General features: G+C 40.9%; 1 protein-coding gene across 2 annotated transcripts in view; it reads left to right on the top strand.

The window, feature by feature from the left end:
• itgb6 (integrin, beta 6) overlaps positions 1-17,469 on the top strand; it is a 52,125-nt gene extending 34,656 nt beyond the window's left edge. The window contains exons 12-16 of one of the 2 annotated variants that reach the window (XM_078228256.1): positions 1,486-1,583; positions 4,088-4,207; positions 7,213-7,379; positions 7,781-7,897; positions 16,862-17,469. In XM_078228256.1, the coding sequence (XP_078084382.1) occupies positions 1,486-1,583; positions 4,088-4,207; positions 7,213-7,379; positions 7,781-7,876 (481 nt within the window). In that variant the 3' untranslated portion in view covers positions 7,877-7,897; positions 16,862-17,469. Of the gene's footprint in view, positions 1-1,485; positions 1,584-4,087; positions 4,208-7,212; positions 7,380-7,780; positions 8,816-16,861 lie in introns of those variants that run through there. The other variant, XM_078228255.1, reaches the window with a different exon arrangement.
• The last annotated feature ends 5,693 nt before the right edge of the window (positions 17,470-23,162 follow it).

Below are 23,162 nucleotides of genomic sequence, written 5' to 3' on the forward strand. Positions count from 1 at the left end.
TATGTTGGGTCAGGTCCACGGGTCGGGGAGTGGGATTGGAGTCCGATGTAGTCCGGTCGGTTGTGGGGTTGGAGGTCAGGAGGTGGTGGTCAGAGATTGGGGGGTCAGGAGTGATAGGTTCAGAGGTCAGGGTGCAGAGGCCAGGGTCTGGGGAGGGTCAGATGGAGCTGATGGGTGTTGAATATGTCAGGTCAAGTCCATAGGTTGGGGCGGGTGGGGGTGAAGTTTGGTCTCGTCCAGTCGGGCCCGTGGGTTGCAAGCGGGTAGATCAGATGTACAACGGGGGTTGGGTCAGCTCCACAGGGGGCAGAATCCTTGGGGGGTTAGGGTGAAGGGGAATATGTTGTGGGGGAATTAGTTGAGATGTGGGGGGAGTTCAGTGGGTGTCAGTGTGGGCGTTTACAATAGTTATCCAGAAGTTAGAAGACGTTTTAATTCTTTTAACTTTTTCTGAGTAACTATTGGTGTACCCTGGTGGAACCATTCAAGATTTGCAATTTAAATCAGTGTGCAAATTGCTGTGCAAACCCTTAGAAAACCTATGAGAGGAATTCCCCAGGCCAACGCCGGCAGTTCAGAAGTTACAGCCCTGGTGATTTTTAAACAAAATTGTGTTCTCCCTGTTTGAATACAAATCATTTGCTTCTTGAACAATTATTGCCCACTACACAATTTCCATATCCAGATATGGCCCTCAGGCTGAAAATTTTGCTCAGCTCTGTCTTATACTTTGGTTTACAAATGAAACATCAAGATACAAAGATGTAATATTTTGTGCTTCAAGTTTCCACATTAACAGAAATTCAGTTGCTTCTCATCAAAGTGGAAAGTACTGATGTTTTAAAGAAATACATGTCAGACTTTTCCCAAAGACCCTCTTTGCTGACCTTTATTACTTCAATGGACCAAATGGTCTCCTTCTGTGCTGTAAAATTCTATGCAACAACTCATAAGCTGCTGTAGATAGAGATATTTAACAATCTCTGTCCCTAGCAGTGGAGTGCCATTTGTTCTGTGTTATCTTTCAGCAACTCCTCTTTTTAAAATAGCCCTTTGGCACATTTTTGTCTCCAAGATAATTAATGATTGAATTACATGTCTCGAAGGAGATTCTGTAGCTGTTTTACAAACATTCCCTATTATGTAATATGACATGAGATGCTTTTTTTTAAAGAGCTACGAATATCTAAAGCTTTCTTATCTACAAAGAGTGTGCCAGAAGTGTTTTCAAAAAATATTTTGGCTCCTCTGAGGAAAATACTCTTTTGAATAATGCTTGTCAAGTATCAACTTTGTAAATGTCAACCTGGATACTTGCCTTTGAACTTCTCCAGAGGCATTTTGTCTAGCTGTATATGCCTTACACTTGCATTGTACAAGTTGTGTTGGTTCCTAGACCTTAAGAAACACAGATATTTCATTTTTTAATGATGGGGACAAAGGCTTGGCAGTTATTGATCTTGTATGATGGTATTTCTCTTGCAGGAGCTGTGTTGAGTGTTTCCTGTCTAATGCGGATGGATCAGCAGAAGAATGCCAAGAAAAATGCATGTTAGTTGATTCAACGATCAATCAAACAGCAGGTAGCAAACACTACTTTCATATCAAAAAATAAAACCGAAACAAGTTTAAGTTTACTTATTAGTGTCCCTAGTAGACTTACATTAACACTGCAATGAAATTACTGTGAAAATCACTGTTTTGATACAACTCATTGTTTTAATCTCTGAAGATCTGTGGGTTTCAAATAGTCAAAGAACAAGTCACAGATGTCATAGAACCCCGACAGTGCAGAAGGAGGCCATTCAGTCCATTGAGACTGCACCAACAACAATCCCACCAAGGCCTTATGCCCGTAACCCCAAGTATTTCCGCAGGTAATCCCCCTGACACTAAGGGGTAATTTAGCACCACAGAAAGCAGTTGAAATATTGTATGTTTTCAAGAGGAGTAGATATAGCACTTGGAGCTAAAGGGACCAAAGGATATGGGGAGAAAGTGGGAATTGGTTACTGAGTTGGGTGAACAACCATGATCATAATGCATTGAATGCTCAATGGCCTACTCCTGCTCCTATATTTTATATGTCTATATTTCTATGTTTAATGAGGGTGCATGTCAAAAAATCCATTTTACCAGCGTCAATTCTGAAAAAATTAATTTTAACAGAGAAATTAGACTGCAGATGTTTTTTCATATGAAGACCACGTCATGCTTATGATATAATATATGTGGGAGCAGGGGGGGCACTTAAATTTCATTTTGAGATTGGGATGCTCCTGACCTCAGAATCCCGGCGTTCCTGGCATGTTTAGGCCTCGCCCCTTTAGCTGGCTGTGTGATCCTCGCTAGCATTCTGAAATTGTACAGAGTGTCGTTAATCAGGTGAGAAAAGGTGTCTGTGAAGACGGTGAGTTTCGCATAACTTTTCTTGCCTAATCCAAAAGTTTCAGAAAATTCCGATAACAATTTTTTTGGTGGCTTTGGTTGAACATTGGAAAAACTTCCTGTTGTTCTTTAAATACTCGCATATGTCCCATCTGAGAATGTAGACAAGGTCCTGGTTTAACTTCCCATCAAAAAGACAGCAACTCCGAGTGCAGCACTCCCTCAGAACTCCTCTGAAATGTCAAGTGTCTGGAATTGGACTTGAACTTTCTGCATCAGCGATTGGAGTGCTATCACTGAACCAAAAGGTGGGATGGGCAGCCCCTTGAATTTCAATGATATTATCACCACTGAAACCCCCACCAACATCCTGGGAGGGGCCTTCATTGACCTGAAACTTAATTGGACCATATAAATATTGTCGCTAGAACAACAAGTCAGACATTGAGTATTCTGTGCCAAATGACTCATTTCCTGACTCCCAGAAGTTTTCCACTCTCTACCAGATTCAAGTCAGATGTATAATGGAGTGCTGGCCAAGGCAATAAGTATTAATATGCAACAGTTAGAATATTAGCTGTTCAGAAACTTAGTAGCTAAATGTCTCCTCTGTCTTGCACTTTTGACTCATGTTTCTCATAATGATTGCAATAAACATTTCAAAATTTTGCAAAGAAAATTACTTTTTCTGGAAGTAGTGTCTGATAAAAAAAAAGGCTGATTTCATAGATGTACAAAATCCTGCAGGTCATCTCAAACACAGGAGAGGAGTTTTGCCATCCCATCCGCCACAGGAATTGCGGAGGGTGGACCATGCAAAGATCCGTTGACCTCGGGCGAGATTTTTCAGTTTTGGGGCAAGCACGGCTGGAAAATTCCTCCCAGGGTTTACATAATGGGGAATCATGGGTGCACTGCCAACTGATCTATTAATAATTAATAAACTTGGTACAGCTATGTCAAAAGGGTCTCAGGAAATGTAATATTGAAAGGGCCAAATACTGGATTTAGTTATTTTGAGTAATGAATAATAAAGATCTCAAATAACTTAAAATAAAAGTCAGTATAGATTTGTTATTGTAGCCCCTCAACACTTTCAGTGGAATGAAGTGGTGGTCACTTAAAAACAAACATGACTTCTGAATTTTAATGCTTCACTTGTTTTATAGTTGCAAGTTCTCTGGTGAATATATTTCAAATGTTTTAGCTTTCTTCACTTTAAAAGTGCCTAGCGTATCCAGGAGGTTTCAGCATCATTTTGGTTGTATGAACATAAATTAAATGTCATATAATCTAGACGTGTTAGTTGTCAGAACTAACAATGAACACATTTTAGTCTTCATTGTATCATGGATATTGTGGGCTATTGAGTTCAGAAGAAAGTATATTATGAATGGTAAAATAATGTGCGCAGCCGATTCAATGAAATTCTTAGGAAAGAAAGTTGACAGATGCATTTGTTGGCCATTGCAGATGGACCACCCATGCAGCTATTGAAGTCAGGCATAGCTTTCTGGCAAAACATTTGTGTAGGAAGTGAGATTTGAAAAGTGCTGAAATGCAGAATTATTTTATCGTTCATTGAAAAGACAAATACAATTATTCAAGACCATGGTCAGTGGGTAGCAGTTGTGATTTTACTGATTTTAAAAAAACATGTTTAAAACTTAATGTGCATATTTCCAAACTATTTTTGTAGAATTTGAAGAAAACCAATCTGTCTACTGTTCTTTGAAAAGTGGCAATGATTGCACAATATCATTCCGTATTATTACGGATGGATATGGAAGATCACATCTTTTTGATTTAAAACAAACAGGTGAGCTTGGGCGATATATTAATTTAACTCTAAGTCTTGTTTCTAGCCGTATCTTTCCTTGTCACATTTCTGGATGTTACACATCTGCAAGGCAAAAATTAGCCATTTGTTAAAATGAGGAAAAATCTGTTAAATTAAGGATTCGACATCTAAACTAAATGTGAACTTTTCATTGATAGTTACCAATGAAGATTTATTGTGCTGACAAATCAAATGATTTTTTAAACAAAACTACTGATCCTAAACAGACAAGTGAGAGGAGGTGAGAAGTAAATGGATATAAAATTTTATGAATTTAGGAAGAGCCACCAGCTAAGGAATTTAAGAATGGAAGTAGGCCATTCAGTCTCTTGAGTCAGTTCCACCAATCAATCAGATCACAGCTGGCCTGCATCTTGCCAGCCTTTGATCCATATCCCATGATAACATCACCTAACAAAATCATCAATCTCAGTCTTTAAAATTTCAATTAGCCAGCATCTAGGGCCTTTTGGGGGACAGTGTTCCAGATTTTACTAACTTTTCTGTGATAGAATGCTTCCTGGTTTCTCTCATAAATGGCCTGACTATAATTTTAAGGCTGTGTCCTCTTGTCGTGGATTCTTCCACCAGAACAAGTAGTTTTTCTGCATGTACCCCATTGAATCCCTTTAATATCGAGCGTGGGGGGATGTTGCAGTGGGGAGGCCCGCTAATCATACTTATATTTTTTATAATAGGGTTCCCACCATCATTCCATGGTGGGAACCCCATTAGGTCACTCATGGTGGGGGGGGGGGGGGGGGGGGGGGGGGGGGTCGCAGGAACAATCAAGAGGTTGACTGGAAATCAGTGATCATAGAACCATAGAATCTCTACAGTACAGAAAGAGGCCATTCGGCCCATCAAGTCTGCACCAACCACAATCCCACCCAGGCCCTACCCCCATATCCCTACATATTTTACCCCCTAATCCCTCTAACCTACGCATCTCAGGACACTAAGGGGCAATTTTAGCATGGCCAATCAACCTAACCCGCACATCTTTGGACTGTGGGAGGAAACCGGAGCACCCGGAGGAAACCCACGCAGACACGAGGAGAATGTGCAAACTCCACGCAGACAGTGACCCAAGCTGGGAATCGAACACAGGTCCCTGGAGCTGTGAAGCAGCAGTGCTAACCACTGTGCTACCGTGCCGCCCAAATGAAAAATGCTTTTTCATTTATCATTTAAAAGGGCTTACAAAGGCATTGCTCAATATGATAAGAATATAATTAACCAGCAGTAAAACAATCACATTTAATGATTACAGACGCTTAATATTTTGATTTCTTCACCAGTTTTTGATCAGAGTAGCGGGGAGGATATAGTGAGATTTATGCCTGAATTTTCATCCACAAAGCAGATAGGGGAAAGTCTGGAAAATTGCTGGCTTGGCATGCCCGTCTTCAGAGAAAATGCACACCAAGGTGGGACCTTCATTGCTGGGGGTTAGGTGCTGCTGAAGTTGGAGCAGCTGATCCAGAAAGAAGTGCGAAGGCAACCACAGGGACCATTGGGTATGGAGGCAGACTGGTGAAAAGACCATCTCAGTGCAGTAGAACTTGGTCCCAATGAAAGAAAAATGAAAAGGCCTTCCACTTCTCATCCCCTTGACCCTCCAAGCACTCCCCCTGCCATTCATGCCATCACATATCTTCCACCCACCCCCATGTCCCCTCATGCCCCCATGCCAGGCTATGGCACTTCCATGCCCATTGATCCAATGATACTTTCTAGAGTCAATGAAAACCACTGTAAAGTGGAATGTTTAAAAATCTTTGAAAAAAATGGAATCCACTGATCACTTTTTCCTATGGCAAAAAACATGGACAGTGAGCTAATGAAAGTGTCAAACATTCTGGCCCTGTGAAGTTTCAAAAATCACAAATAACAAACTCTTGAAACTTGAGTTCAATCAACAAACTTTGCGGAACTTTGCCTCAATATATATTTGGCTGAGAGTCCAGACATCCATTAGAATAACAGAACACCTGCATCCAGAGAAACATTGTTTGATTGATGATCTGTCAGAGAGTTGGTGCAGACATGATGGGCCAAATGGCCTCCTTCTGCACTGTGGAGATTCTATGATTCGATGACAGCTCAGACTTTTTGATCTCTGTGGTCAGTTTCACAATGTTTGTTGACATAACTCAAGTAGTTTGAAGTATTTATGGTGTTTGAAGTTTCAAAGGGACTGAATGATTGCCACTTATATTAGATTGTCACCCAGACATTTTTTATTGGTGAAAGTGATTAGTGAATTACATTTTTCAAAGGCAGAGCCTGGCATGCGGGGCATTAGGGGCCTGAGGATTTGGGTGGAAGAGCAGGGCCTAGCATAGAGGATATAAGCAGACATAGGGAATGGGTGGAAGGGAAGAGCCTAGTATGAAGGCCTGAGGGGGTGAATGGAAAGGCAGATCCGGGCATAGGGGCTTAAGGAAAATTAGGGAGCAGTGGGAGGGTGGAACCTGGCCTAGGGGGGCATGAGGTGGACCTTTTGAGCTTATCTTTTAAACACTTCATGAACACTAGCAATCACGGCTCCTTTTGGGGGCCATGAACCACAACTCTTTAAAAATTTGGTGTGTCTGCAAGATAATTGGGGAGGAGTAGGAAATACCTGTCTCCACAATGGAGCCGGCCAGGTCAAAAATGCCAGATGTGGGCTTCTGCCAGGAAGCAGTTTTACCCTTTCAAGGCACTCCCGATAATTAGATAGCCCAGGAATGGGGTTGGGAATCCCAGAATCAGGTCAGGCCCAGCATTTTTAAAGGGCTCCCAAGTTAACCCAACTCAATGAAAATCCAGGTCACCATCACTATCACACACAGTATAGTGCATCCAATGTTGTATTTCACCTTGAGCTCCCATTCTCTAACATTAACCCTTGTGTCAATCACCACGTCACATCATAACAACAACATTCCTGCATTTTAGCAACTGCTACACTTTGAAATCTTGTATTGTTTGCACAGAATGCCCCTTGCCTCCAAATGTACTTATGATAGTTTTGGGGATTTCTTTGGCAATCCTTGTCGTTGGTTTGGTTATCCTCAGTATCTGGAAGATGTTTATATCCATTCACGACCACAAAGAAGTGGCCAAATTTGAAGCTGAACGAGCAAAGGCTAAGTGGCAAACGGTATGTATTTAAAATTAAATAAGTTACACTGTTAATTTGCATCTCAAATTTAACATAGAATGCAAATATTTAAAAGGCTGCTGAGCTAAGAGAGATGTCATGTATACTTTATAATTCTAATAAGCTGGATAGGTAAAGCTGCAGTGGGCAACACGGAAAATATACAACTTGGTGTTATTTGGCCAAACATATTGGTAAATTCCAGTTTAGTTTTGTCGTAATTGTCATTGCTGACAAGGTTGGTGGCCTCATTTGGAGTGACATTGAAAAGGAAGTTGGAGGGAGAAAGTCTATGATAAACTTACTGTGGCAATAGAGGTGGTTCATATAATTCACTTTGCTTTATGTGCATAACTACATAAATGTTTCTGTTCCTTCATAAAGTATTGTTGTATTTTCAGGGTACAAATCCACTTTACAGGGGGTCAATTTCCACATTTAAAAATGTGACCTACAAAAACTATGGAAAAAAAGAAGTCACTGCTGTTGGGAATTAATGCTTAATTTATTGGAAAATTGTAAGTTTTACAAACAGATCTGATGCACTTTTATGTTTTTTTTGTCGAGAACAGCTACAGTTATATGCATGTTTTAGGTTTTGCCTGCCTAGTATGTATAGAGGTTGCAACACCATGTGTATATTTTGAATACTTTATGTATATATTGGAATGTTTGCGCTGTTTCAATGATAACCTGTATTTATATAGTGCCTTTAACATAGAGCAAAAGCCCAAGGCACTTTGCGGGAGCATTTTCAAACAAAATTTGACACCAAGCCAGATACGGAGATCTAACCAAGTGGGAGATTTTAAGAGCGAAGAGAGTGAGAGGTAGAGAATGAGGAGATTTTATGGAGAATTTCAGAATTTAGTGCTAGACATCTGAAAGCCTGGCTGCCAATGATGGAATGATTAAAATAGGGGATGTGTTGAACTGGAGGAGCCCAGAGATCTTGGGGAATTATAAAACTGGAGAAGGTTACTGATATTCAAAAATTTGCTTGAAGTTTTATGCAATTATAAAATAAACATAAATAAATAAGCAAATCATTTCAATTTGAAGAACTGTCTGTGAGAAACTTACCCTAGCAATGTAGTTGTTACTTTTCTAAGAACCACACACCACCCTCCTGCCCCGTAGAATTCTTAAGACTAGGACAATGCTGTTGACAAAATTTTTCTGTAGATGGATCAATTCTGTATTTTTTTCAATTAGTACTATGTTTATTTTATTTGCATAAAGATGCAAGCTTGGAAATTGCTATCTGAAATATTATTGTACAAACACTAACATTGTCATTTTAAATTCTTTGGTCTACTATTTTCATGGGGATGTAATCTGCTGATTTCTAATAGGTTACCACTTCCACTAAAACTATGAAGAAAGGAATTTGATCTGAATGAATTAAGCTTTTGCACAATAAAACTGTGTAACGTAATTTCCCAAGTCATATTTTTCTCCATATATAAAGCTCACTTAAAAAAATAGTTGTGAGAAAAATAAGAAGCAAAGCAGTGACTTCTGTTTCACTCACAGTTTAATTCCTATGGCAGAACATTAACAACAGTTAAGATAGACAAGGGGGAGGTCATTGATAAACTGAGCAAACTTAGAGAGGACAAAATCCCTGGACTGGATGGGTTGCATCGTGCATATAAAAATAGGGAAGACAAAGCAGAGGCACTAGTACTTATTTATTAAAAATCATTAGAAAAGGGGTTAATATCAAAGGACCGGTAGACAGCTAATGCATATCTAAAGCGATTTAGAATTTAAAAAGTGATATAGAGAAAATCCAGAGAACTGTAGACAATTAACTTAACTGCAGTGGTAGACAAGGTCATGGAATCTATGCTCAAATATGTGACAGAAAAACATCTAAAAGCTGAAAATGTGATAAAGAATAATCAGCACAGATTTCACAAGGGAAAATCATGCTTGCTGAATCTTATTAAATTATTTGAAGTGGGAACAGAAAGAGAAGATGAGGGTAATGGAGTAGACTTGGAATAGCAGCCTTCAGTATGATACCGCATAGTTGATTCATGATTGAAGTCAGACCATGTGGAGTTGGGGGAAAATTAGCTGAATAGATAGCAAGCTGACTACAAAAACAGAGAGTAGGAGTTAAAACCAATAACTCAAACTAGATAAAATGTCAGAAGTGGTGATCCACAAGGATCAGCCTGGGACCACTGCTGTTCATTATTTACATAAATAGTTTGAACTCAGAAATCAAAAGTGCAATTTCAAAATTTGCATATAATACCACACGGGAGAGTATAGTTAATATAGAGGAGGATTATAATAAAATGCATTGAAAGATATTAGTAAATTTGCAGAATGGGTGTGTAATTGGAAAATTAGTTTCAATATAGAGAAATGCGAGGCGGTACATTTTGGTGGGAAGAATAAGGAGGCCATATACTGCTTAGAAAATAAATGTCTAAATATTAGAGGGTCAGAGGTGTCTCGGGGTACAGTTACACGGATCACTAATTAGAGCAACACAGGTTACAAAGGCCATTCAAAACCAAAGAAAGCACTGGCTTCTATTTCGAGAGGGATAGAAAGTTTAAAATCAGAATTGTTGTTTTAAACTTACAAAGAACCTTGGTTAGACCACACTTGGAGTACTGTGAAAAGTTCAGATCTCCATATTAAAAAAGGATATAGAGGCAATGGAGAAGATTCAAAAAGATTCACTGGAAGGATAACAGAACTGAAAGATGATACCAGACCTCACTTAGCTGCTTCAGAGAGCAGTGTGTCCTTTTTGTCCAGACGCACTTCTGGTGGGGCCAATGAGACTACTGAGCTACTGGCTCTCTGATTGGCTGGCAGCTCCCTGGGTCAGGTGGCTGTCCTTTAAAGAGATAGCAGCCCCAACAGCAACGACTTAGATGCCAGGCACATGTAAATGCGGGCAGGGGTCCCACAGACAGCGAGGCAGGGTTGCTCCTAGTTTTCAAGCTATTGGGGCTCCCACGCTGTGGCAGCAAAGTTGCAGTGTTTCAAGTCGATGACCCTATGCCAGAACCGGAAACAACTACGTGTAGTGGGTTTTAGATAAGTGCAGTGGTCGAGAAAATGGGGGAGGGAAGGAGAGGGCAAAGGGAAGATCTGTATTGGATGGAAACCAGGAGTGATTAAAGAAGGATATAGATGGGTTGAATGGATGGGCAAAAACCTGGCAGCCGGAATATATTGGAAAATGTGAGTTATGCACTTTGGTCGGAAGAATAAAAGAGCTGAATATTATTTAAGTGGAGAAAGACTGCAGAAAGCTGCAGCACAAAAGGATTTGGGGTCCTTGTTCATAAATCTCAAAAAACTGGCATGCACGTTCAGCGGGTAATAGGGAAGACAAATGGAATGTTGGCTTTTATTTCAAATGGGGTATAGAAATAAGGAAGTCTCACTGAAACTATACAAGGCACTAGTTAGACCACACTTGGGATATTAGAACATAGAACAGTACAGCACAGAACAGGCCCTTCGGCCCACGATGTTGTGCCGAGCTTTGTCTGAAACCCAAATCAAGCTATTTCCTCCCTATCATCCCGAAGTACTCCATGTGCCTATCCAATAGCTTCTTAAATGTTCCTAAAGTTTCTGACTCCACTATCCCTGCAGGCAGTCCATTCCACACCCCAACCACTCTCTGAGTTAAAATCCTACCTCGGACATCCTTCCTATATCTCCCACCATGAACCCTATAGTTATGCCCCCTCGTTACCACTCCATTCACCCGAGGAAATAATTTTTGAACGTTCACTCTATCTATCCCCCTCATCATCTTATAAACCTCTATCAAGTCTCCTCTCAACCACCTCTGCTCCAATGAGAAAAGCCCAAGTTCCCTCAACCTTTCCTCATAAGACCTACCCTCCAAACCAGGCAGCATCCTGGTAAATTTATTTATAAATTTATTTATTTAAAATTTATAAATTCCCCACTTCCAAATCATTGACATAGATTGTGAACAGCTGTGGACCCAGCACTCTACCATGTGGTACCGGATCATCCTGAGAATCAATCCTACTCTCCACTTTGTGTCTGTTAACCATAGAAAAATTACAGCACAGAAGGAGGCCATTCAGCCCATCTTGTTCATGTCAGCCCAAGGAAACCCAGATGCTCTTTCTAATCCCACCTTCCTGCACCCTGTCCATAGCCCTGTAGCTAACAGCACTTGATGTGCAGAGTTTAGGGTTTCTGCTTCCACCACCAACTTGGGCAGCGAATTCCAGACACCCAGCACCACTCTCTCTCTTCCCCTCAATTTTGTACACCTCCATCAGGTCACCCCTCAGCCTTTTTTGTTCCAAGGAAAATAACCTCAATTTATTCAATCTCTCCTCCTAGCTACACTTTCCTAGCCCTGGCAACATTCTCGTAAGCCTCCTCTGCACTCTCTCCAGAGCAATTACCTTCCTGTAATATGGTACCAGATTTTTGTGGATGGTTTTTGTCCTCTTGTCTAAGCAAAGATAGACTGGCATTTGAGGCAGTCCAAAGAAGATTCATTAGGCTAATCCCAGGTGTGGAGGGACTTTCTTATGAGGGGAGGTTCAGAAGGTTGCACCTGTGCTCATTGGAGTTTAGAAGAATGAGAGGCGACCTTATTGAGGCATACAGGATTCTCAGGGGGCTTGACAGGGTAGATGCTGAGAACCTGTTTCCCCTGTGGAAGAGTGTAGGATGAGAGGCCATAATCTCAGAGTAAGGGATCACCCATTTCATGCAGAGATGAGGAGGAATCTCTTCTCTCATAGGGTAGTAAATCTGTGGAATTCTTTACCACAGAGATCTGTAAAGGATGGGCTATTAAGGATGTTCAAGGCAAAGATAGACAGATTTTTAAGGGAATCAAGGGTTATGGGGATAAGGTGGGAAAGTTGAGTTGAGGATTATCATATCAGATCAGTCATGATCTCATTGAATGGTGGAGCAGATCCAAAGGGCCGAATGGCCTACTGCTGCTCCTACATCTTATGGTGTGAGAGGGCAGGATTTTATATTGGAAAATGTGAGTTATGCACTTTGGTCGGAAGAATAAAAGAGCTGAATATTATTTAAGTGGAGAAAGACTGCAGGAAGCTGCAGCACAAAAGGATTTGGGGTCCTTGTTCATAAATCTCAAAAAACTAGCATGCAAGTTCAGCGGGTAATAGGGAAGACAAATGGAATGTTGGCTTTTATTTCAAATGGGGTATAGAAATAAGGAAGTCTCACTGAAACTATACAAGGCACTAGTTAGACCACACTTGGTCGTCAAATTGTCTGTTCCACCCCCAACAATTCCCACAGTGGGCAGGACTGGAAAATTTACCCCTGGTCTTAAATGACAAAAGAATGATACCACAACAAGTGAAGAAATAAAGGATAGGTCTGGTCAAGTAGTAAATTACAACAGCAGGATCATTCCCAGCGCATGCTGTCTGGAAAAATGGGAGCAGTGGCTTGTGACCTTGAAATTGAGTCTGGAAGTGCATATAGTGTCTAATCCAAGGATGAGATGCAGTACTTTGAGTTTTACTGAGCAGTGAAAGAGGCAAAGGCACAGAAGTTAGACAGGCAGTGGGATGGCGACTTAAAATACAAATGATCGGAAGCTCAAGTCACACTTGCACACTGAACAGAGGTGTTTCACAAAGTGATCAACCAGTCCAGGTTTGGTCCCACCTATGTAAAATTTTTATCATGAACAGTGAATCCAGTATACTAAACAGAAAAATTGCTGCTCTGAAGAAGTAATTTAGACTCGAAACATTAACTCTTGTTTCTCTCTCCACTGAAGCTGTCAGACCTGCTGTTTCATCTGAAAGGAATGTTTAGGGGCCTGGACAGTGGGAAGTGAAAGGGCAGGTGTTGCATCTCCTGTACTTGCACAGGATGGTGCCATTGGAAGGGAAGTGGGTGTTGGGATAATTGAAGTGTGGATCAAGGTATCATGGAGAGAGGGGTCGCCCCGATTGCTGGAAGGGGAGGGAAAGATATGTTTGATGGTGACATCGCACTGGAGTTATGGAACAAGGTCTGTTGGATGTGGTGTTAGATGAGGATAAGGGAAACCCTGTCATGGCTTTGGGAGTGAGGGAAAGGAGTGAGAGCAGGTGTGTGAGAAATAGAATAGATGCGACCAAGGCCATGTCAACTACTTTGGAAGTGAATCCTTGGATGGGAAAGCTGGATTACATTTCAGAAGCAGTAGTGTGGAAGATTACATCATCAGAATTGATGCAAGGGAGTCAGAGAAAATCCAGGTCTATAGAGCTTGGGGGGTCCCCTACCTCCCTATAGATGCAGAACATCTCTTTCTTTCCATCTTTGCCACCAAGTGCACTGTCTAAACACAGTGCACATTCTCCCCTTTATTCAGCTATTGTTTAAAGTATCACGGTGCAGACGGGCTTTTTTGGAAACTCCCACCACTTCTTTCATCCACAATACTTTGAGAGGCACAGACTACCTTTAAGCAGTATTAACTGTTTGCAATGTTTGGCATATGCAGGCAATGAACAGCATGGGAGAGCTGGCTGTATACAATGGCCATTGAAAAGAATAGGCAGCACAAATATATTATACTGCCTGCAAGGTTATGAGTGGATACAGGTTAAAAGCATCCTGCAATCCCCACACATTTTGATGTGTGAGTCAATTTACAGCACCCTTCACCAACTCCCCTATCCCAACCCCCTCTCCAAATCCATATTGTTGATTTGGAAATGCATTATTTAATAATCTCTCGTAGTTTATAACTTTAAGAGACCATAAGATATAGAAGCAGAATGAGGCCATTCGGCCCATCAAGTCTGTTCCATCATTCGATCATGGCTAATATTTCTGAACCCCATTCTCTTGCCTTTTCCCTATAACCTTTGATCCTCTTACCAATCAAGAACCTATCTATATTTGTCTTAAAAACACATTATGCTGTGGGTAAGGAACATGGCTACGTATTATATAACTAAGACCTTGCCTGCTTCCAGCTCTGTCGAGAACCAATTATATTAGTAGAGAATTATGCCAAAATAATTGTGAAATTTGTATTGGCTTATATGAGCTGGCTGCATACCCTCTGAGCAGCCTGCACTGGAAACTGGGCAACATAAGCAACATTCTTGGAAAATATGAAATAGCTTTATTATTCAACCTAATAGTCAAATTCATGCTGAATGTAGCAAAAATCCAGAACTGATTAGTTTTCTGGTATACTGTACATTTCCGTAACTGATTCAAAGCACCTTCGTGTATTGAAATTCAAATAGCAAAGCCTGCTTTTCAAAATCCAATAGCTTGTTTGAAACAAATAACCGGAGATTTTAGCTGAGACGGCAACATCCCTGTTAAACTGAGAGAACATAAGCCCTGGGGCCTGCAACATCCTTTTCAAAAAACTTGTGGCTAAAATCAACGTTTTCTATATTTTTATGGAGCCATGTTGTAAAAAGTTCCACACACATTCCACCACCACTGGAATTTATATCAATGTTCCCAGTGAAATGTCAAGTATAGCTTTGAAAGTTGATCATTACAGGTGGTTCCAGATTTACTTTTATATTCCTTTCAATCTTAGTGCATTAATATTCTGAAAGGGGTGAAGAAATGCTTCAAATCATGAACAATAAAGTTACCTTAAGTACAAAACTGTACAGGAAACAAATTGATATGGATCTCAATTGGTTGGTTAAAATATTTATGTATTAAAAATTGATTTCCATAGCATATGTCCCTCATCAGTGATGTCATCAGGTTCACACCTATAACAGGTGTGAACCTGATTTACATACATTTCAATACATTTTAATATTAACACACTCCTCACCAGATAGTGACCCAGATGTGAACCTGTTGTGGGGCTCCCTAGGATGCAAAGGTAAGTATAGCCCCTGGGAGAGAAGACCATAGTAAGAAGTCTCACAACACCAGGTTAAAGTCCAACAGGTTTATTTGGTAGCACAAGCCAATAGCTTTCGGAGCGCTGCCCCTTGAAGGGGCAGCACTCCGAAAGCTAGTGGCTTGTGCTACCAAATAAACCTGTTGGACTTTAACCTGGTGTTGTGAGACTTCTTACTGTGTTTACCCCAGTCCAACGCCAGCATCTCCACATCATGAGAAGAACATGGCTAGGCAGTGGCCTGGCAATGCCCCTTGGAAATGCCCCTTGGCACAAGTTGGCAACCTATGCCAAAGGGTGGACCCCAGTAGCAGCCTCATGGGGGAAGGGGGATTCATTTATATGTGGCGGTGGGCCAGAGTGAATGGGGAGAAGGGGATGCCGACAATGGCTGTTGGGATTCATGGGGGTAGAAGTGGGTGCTGTGGGGTGGGGGGAGGGGCCGATGATCAGGGGAAAGGGGCCAATGATCACGGGGGGGTGGGTGGGGGAAGGGGCCGGTGATCGGGGGAGGAGGGGGGGCTGGAGCGGCCAGAGTTGAATGCCAGCTCTGATGGAGGGGTGTCTGGGGAGGAGAGTCCCTGAGACCTCTGTGGTGCCCTGGGAGGAGGTTTATTGCTGTTCTGACTGGGGAACCCTTTCAAGATGACACCCTGATCTCAGTGCAGCTGAGCTTTGCCAGTGTGTTGAAGCCCTGCCCCCTGCATGATGGAATGAAACATGCCCCATTGATTTTTTTTTTGGCAGAGTTTTGTAAGATCTGGACAGAAAACCAACCTATTTCTCTGGAGAGCTAGTTTTCTCGCCAGAAACAACACTCTTCCATTTGTTTGGTAAGATTTCACCCATGATCTATTTCTCCAACGGTTCTATGAATCATAGGGCTTAGAATGAGCATAGCATGAATAAGTGCCATCCTTCATTCAATAAACTTGCACTTACCCATTTACGTTCCATTGGAATTTTCACTGCAAGTTGTTGTTGGTGAGAAATCAAAATGGTATAGTGCACTTGGGACTAGTGTGTAGAATGTGCATCTTTTTAACCAATTAGGTTGAGGATTGTGTATTGGACAATTCAGATTCTGGACTAGGGAGTGTAAATTAGAATTGTGAATTCATTGTCAAATAAGGTACAGAAATTAAAATACATAGAGGGAAAGAAGAAAGATGAGATTCAGAGAGGGAGAAGAAGAAACAGAAAGAAGAAGTACAAAGAAAAGTCATTTCATTTTTAAATCTCCAACAACAATTAAAAGCTGAAGGAATGAGACTCTACACGAGTTAATTTTCAATCTCAGAGTGGTTGCTTGGCGCTAATTAAAACTGATTACACTGTTAAAAGGACATTGATATTAAATGGACAAGCCCTAGTTTTAAATGGTGGATAAGTATCTAAAATTTCACAGCATATCGTACATTTGATAGCGAGATGCTATTTTCATGCCATTTATGGAAAAGGAGCGTATCACGCAGAGCAGCTTGTGATTTTTTGTATTTAACTGCACATTTGTGCTCATCAGATGTTGCTATCTGATTTGTGCATTAATAAAACTAATATTATCAGCAATATTTTACAGCAAACACAGACCTAATATTCTTCAAGTAACAGAGTGTACAATGATTATAAGACAGTAAACCGCAAGTGTTTGGAGCTCGGACACAAACTGGCACTCCCAGCACTGTTTCAAAAACAGTAGGTCAATGACTTTGATTTAAAGAGAAAGAACAGGTGGAACTTTATGGTCCTGCCATGGTGGAGGCGGGGTCAGAAAATGCAGCGAGCGATTGAAAAATCCACTGACTTCGGCAGGACTGGAAGATCCAGCTGGCAGCAGGGGCTGTAAAATTCCGCCCATTGAGTTTAAAATAGAAGTACAAAATATTTAGGTACATAGGTTTGCTAAGTCAAATTGTGTGAAACTTACTTTGATGGAATGCAATTAAACAATATTAAATGTGTATAATGATTCTATATTTGTTAAAAAAAGAAATTTATTGATCAACAATATTAATAACTTAGCTTTATATTTGTACAGGTATTACAGATCCTGTGCATTCATTCTATGCGAAGAAAATATTGAAATCCTTTTATTAACTTATACTATCCTTGGGAAAGGGTAGAAGTAATTCCCTTTTACTTGTATTACATATACGTGTATTATGTAGATTATATTCCTTTTTCCCCCTGGCCTCAGCTAGCTAAGGCACTAAGAGATGGGCAAAGTCCCCAGTCTGTGTTGAGTTAGCTGTTTTCAGCTGAGAATAAATGCAGGCTGTCAGTTAGATGCACCTTTGGCCTCCTCCTATATCTCATCTACACACTGCACCAGGCGACATCATCTGAAAACACATTATACATATATGCTGACAACACCCAGCTCTACCTCACTCACCATCACCCTTTCTCAACCCCTCTGCTGCCTGTGTTGTCAGACTGATTGTCTGACATTCAGTCCTGACTGAGCTGAAATTCCCTCCAACTAAATATTGAGAAAAGCAAAGCCATTGCCTCCCAGCCCACACCTAGACCCGTGTACATATCACCCAGAATAAAACCTCCTGGGTTTAAAAATGTTCCATCCATATTAAATTATTTCCAATGTTTGCCGCTCCATTGCTCTGTAACACTTCCATCCCTTCCCTTCCAGTATTTTGCCCCACCATTGATGGCTGGATTCAGCCATCTTGGCCCTAACTTCTGGCATTCATTTCATAAACATCCATACCTCTCCATTTTAATTTCCACCTTTAAGATATGTCATAATATCTAGTTTCTTGTCTCCTCTCCTTCTTTGGCTCAATGTGAAGCACTCATGTGAAGTACCTTCGGGTGTTTTATTACATTGAAGGTGCTATATTAATGCAAGATGTTATTTGCTGCAGAGTGGAAAAAATCAATGCTTTTTCTCACTGCTTTTCAAAACAGAACTTAGATTAATGGTTACTGCAGTTCATGAGCCAAAGGTTCCTTAACGGGAAGCCACTTTAAGGTTATTAGGGTTGTGCAAAGGCAATGATAGCTCATTAACATCGATATGTATATTCTTCATTAGTGGGGTGTTTTCACTCCCTTTCAACTTTCACGGCCTCCCATCCCTGAATTCCCTTATTCTGTTTAAGGAATGTGCTAAAAGGATCTTTGCCTGAGTTCTCCACCTCCAGCGTGCATTCAATCCATCTGTTATCTCTGCACTGGAGTCTTTGGATCCCCAAGATGCATTGAGAGAATTAATGAATAACTTTAAAAATGAGCCGCGACCACAGAAATTACTTTAATGCCCAATGTTCTGGAACATTTATTTTGTCCTGCTTGGATTTCATGTTGCTGCTTGCTTGTTGCTGTATTTAGTTAATAAATACATTAACAGTGGCATTTGCACTCATCGAAGTATGCACAACTGTATGTATGTACCAACCGACTCAAGAACATCTTCCCTGCTGCTGTCAGACTTTTGAATGGACTTACCTTGCATTAAGTTGATCTTTCTCTGCACCCTAGCTATGGCTGTAACACTACATTCTGCACTCTCTCGTTTCCTTCTCTATGAACGGTATGTTTTGTCTGTATAGCGCGCAAGAAACAATAGTTTTCACTGTATGTTAATACATGTGACAGTAATAAATCAAATCAAATCAAATCAAAAATAAATTACTTCCTCCAAAGCAACCTATCCAGCCATTATTCCCTTTCCTATCACCTTGCAATCCGGTTGCAGACTCATTCTAGTTCAGTCTGCAGAGGGTTGCTCATCCTGCTCCGGCAAAAAGCAGAGAGGCTGCAGTTTTCCTTTCAGCGAAGTTGGTTACATTGTCGTGGCAGCCAAAAAAAATATTTTCTGCTTACACTTTGCTGGCATTACATCATCAGCAGTGGGGTGGAATAGCAGTTTACACTCATAGGTAGGGTTTCTGCAGCTCTTCTGGCAAAGCAATGTCAGCGAGGGAGGATCGGGGTGAAGGAGGGATAATTCTATAGATTTCCTGGTCAAAATATTTTGGCAAACTCCAAAATGGCCTATTGTCACTCATTGTCACTGATGGTTCAATGTGAAGAATAGCCCTTGGCTGAGGTACTAGAAACCAACCAGTGCCTGCGGACTTTGCTTCATCAAATCGTTAATTAATCATAGGAAAAGCTGGGAGGGAAATCATGAATAAAAGGTTGGCAGCACTTTGATTTAATTAAAATCATTTGTTAAACAGCAACAGTAGCAGCTAGTTTTTTGAACATTTTCACTCATTGTTGGATATGATGAGAAATGCTGACATTCTACAAATGTTGATCGCATAAATAATAAGCACAAATAATTTTCTCACCCTAAATTCAGCAACAAGTTTGTTTGCACAATTATTTCATTCTCGTATTTAGATCCACTAATCACTTTTGTAAATGGGGATTAATACGCCTTACAACAATGCTAATCAAACAAAGAATCTGAGGTGACGTTCCAGTGGATTGCAGTTTGCTGGTTCAAGCCACAATGGGCACCTTATGGCCATTAAACGACAGGAAAAAACAAGTCATTTCATAGTGCTCTTCTGCTGCACTCAGAGGGTTAACCAATACATGATTTGGATGATTCCTAGTCCCTCCCAGATGAGAAGACAGAATTCCCTTGCCAGTTCTGACTCACTGGCCGGAATTTTACCTGCCCCTGATTCCGGGGTCAGGCGAGGCTCAGAGAACGGCATTCTCCGTTGTCCTCGGGCGGGATCGTACAAACCTTGGGTGGACATGCTGGTAAAATTCCACCCACTGTATTCAGTTAAGAACCTGCAATATGTGGACATTTTCATTGATTTCAATGAATATGAGATTGACTTGTAATGCCCAGATTATTATCGGAGTGCTGCTTCAAATGCTTGAGCAATAGTCTCTTAATCCAACATTATCAGACATATACAAGAAGTTGAACAATGTTGGCGCACAGCTTTTAACTTATCTGACACAGAACAGAGCTATATAAGACACATTATGTAATTTGATAATTGAAGACATGTTTAAGCTATTAAAGATGAAATTATGCTATTCGGAATTTACATAGGGACACTCAGTATTGGGCTGACAAATTCTGCTGATCTGGTGCTATATTGTATAATGTGGCATTCATCCACAGGATTATGGGGCGGGTCTCAGACATAAACAATGAACTACAGGCCTCAGCAGAATCACATTTCCAATTGGCAGCAGGACACAGCCGAGAACTTGTACCACAAAAATCCTTAACATTGCCATAGTACAGCCACTAATAGCAAAAATGATCCTGTATATTTTTGGAATACTTGGACTCTGAACTATTATGGTAAGCTTCATTGAGAACACTTACATGTAACAAGACAGTCTGATCAATTTATTTATTCTGTTTGGTGCTCCAGATGTTTCAACACATTTACTGCTTTCTGTATATAGGTGTTTTTGTATTTTTCAACTTGTTTTTGTACTGTTTTGTTGCAAAGAAATAATTAGTACATCACTGGTTAATGAAATTTTTACTCTCAACAAAGATTGGACCTTGAGAAGAATGATCGCACATGTTACATATTAGTTATCTTTGAAAGATGAATGTCATGCTCACAAATCAATGTTTTCAGTTTTGTAGAAATAAAATCCTGATTTGTAAATAGACCATGTTGACCTTTTTCTTTATGATGCTGTTGGAATTTGGACAAAGCTGTTGCCCTTAGAGGATAAGTATCAACCACGTAGAATGGGACTGGAGACACATGTAGTCCAGACTGGTAGGGATAGTTAGGTATCCTGAAGGGATCCAGTTGAGGATTTATACTATTCTTGCTTAATTACTACAATTGTCAAAACTGATATTAGATATGTCACATATCAATGGGAGCTTTTGGTGACATAGAACAGCTGTTTTGTTGAATACTTTAGTTCTTGAATAGAAAAGAAAAAGGATAAAGATGAAGGTGATCAAGGCTGCACAATCCCACATTAAATCAAAAGCCTAGACTGGATGAACTATTATAATATAATTGATGAATTATCAACAGACTATGTAAATACTATTCACCAATATCTAAATATGTCACAAAGATCTCATAGATGCTGGGTTGTTATACCAACATTTTAATTGAAGCTTCAAATTTTCTTAGTTTCTTTTCAACTATAATTACATAATCAAAATACACAGAATAAATAATATTCTAAAATAAAAAATTCTAAAGAATCATAAATAACATAAAAATCCAAATTTTAAAAATCCAGCACTGAGCATTAACAACTGGAAAAATATTTAGTGTACTCGTTTACCATGATTAATTAACATATCTACATATTTATCAGAATTTCTTGACTTAAGCAAACACTTTGCGGGCAATCTTACCCTTTTGTCACACCGGTTAATCGGCATGGTGAGCTGGTAAAGTTGCGAGAGAGACGAAATATGGGGTTTATGCCCGGTTTCTTGCCTCTCACGATTATACCATCACTGAATTGCCAGTGTAATCAGCCTCACACCCAGGAAGGGCGTGAGGCTGATTATAATCTTCATTTTGTAATTTAAATATTATTAGTGAGCCCAGGACATAATCATCCTAGCTCACTTGCCTTTACGGCCTTGCCAGTGGAGGTCATCGCCGGCAAGGATCACAAAAGATCCTCAGAAACGGGGACCTGATGTGATGGATTCACTGGTTGGACCAGAGGCCATTGAGGCCACCCGGGTGTTGGGGACAGGGGGCCACCGTGCCCCATGGGTAGTACCAGCCTGGGACCCTGGCAGTGCCATCCTGGCACCCCAGCACATCCCACTGGGCACCATGGCACTGCCAGCCTGGGACCCTGGCAGTGCCCACTGGGCACTCAGCAATGCCAAGAGGCAGGTACTAAGGGGAGGGGCTGGGGCCTAAAGGGAGGGGGTAGGGCCTGAAATGGATTCAGCCCATTGGAGCTGCACATTTTGCAATCGGTGATTAACAGGCGGCGATCAGTTGGGAGGGTGAACAGGGGCAGTGATCGACTGGGGGGGTGAACGAGGGTAGTGATCAACTGGGGGGATGAATGGGGGCCAGCAATTGGCCTGGCGGGGGAATGGGGGGCGTGATTGGAGAGAGTCGCGATCAGGGGGGTGATAGGGGATGCGATCAGTGGGGTGGGGGAGGTGATGTCTGGAGGACTGGAGGAGTGACAATCTCTGGCACATGAGCAATAGTGCCCTCTGGCAGTTAGCAGCCGGCTTCCAGCGTGAATAGACTCCATTCACTCACCCTACTGGCGAGAATCACACTTTGCCTCTTTTTTTCTAAATGGCACATGGTTTGAATCTTTCACCAAAAAAACGGGTCTGAAACTCTCCCATTTTCATGCTCATTCGGCACTTAAAATCTTTTTGGTAAGATCGCCCCTTTGTCCTTAAATATTCAGTCATGCTCATGTTGGTTCTTGTTTGAGAATAAATTCGACATTAAAGAGTCAATTTTAATTTGTTGTATATATTGGAAGTCGAATGGTATATTTGGCATTAGTTTTGCTCAGCAAAGGCCCAATCATTTTTTGTGGCCTTGGCTAAATGCTGGATGTTGCCAGCAATAATCACACTTCTTACAGTCACTCTGCCAATTCAAAGGGTGGGAGATCCAATGAATTAGATTTCACTTAAAGGCAGTCTCAATCCATATGAAAGGGAGGTTTCCTTTCAAAGGCGGTCAATCAAAAACAAATTATTGAAGAAACATGCAGCTTAATATTGTCTAACTCTCCTCTAACCCACCTGACCAACCTCCACCTCCATTCTCTGATTCAGCTGTTGAGACACTTGTGGAGTAAGTGGGAAAGAGAAAGTCCATTTTCCATCTGACTGGCAACAGGTCCATCAAATTAAGCCACAGAACAGGAGAGAGAGAGATTGTTGAGCAGGTCAA

Source organism: Mustelus asterias, chromosome 14 (genome assembly GCF_964213995.1).
Source record: "Mustelus asterias chromosome 14, sMusAst1.hap1.1, whole genome shotgun sequence".
Taxonomy (NCBI): Eukaryota; Metazoa; Chordata; class Chondrichthyes; order Carcharhiniformes; family Triakidae; genus Mustelus; species Mustelus asterias.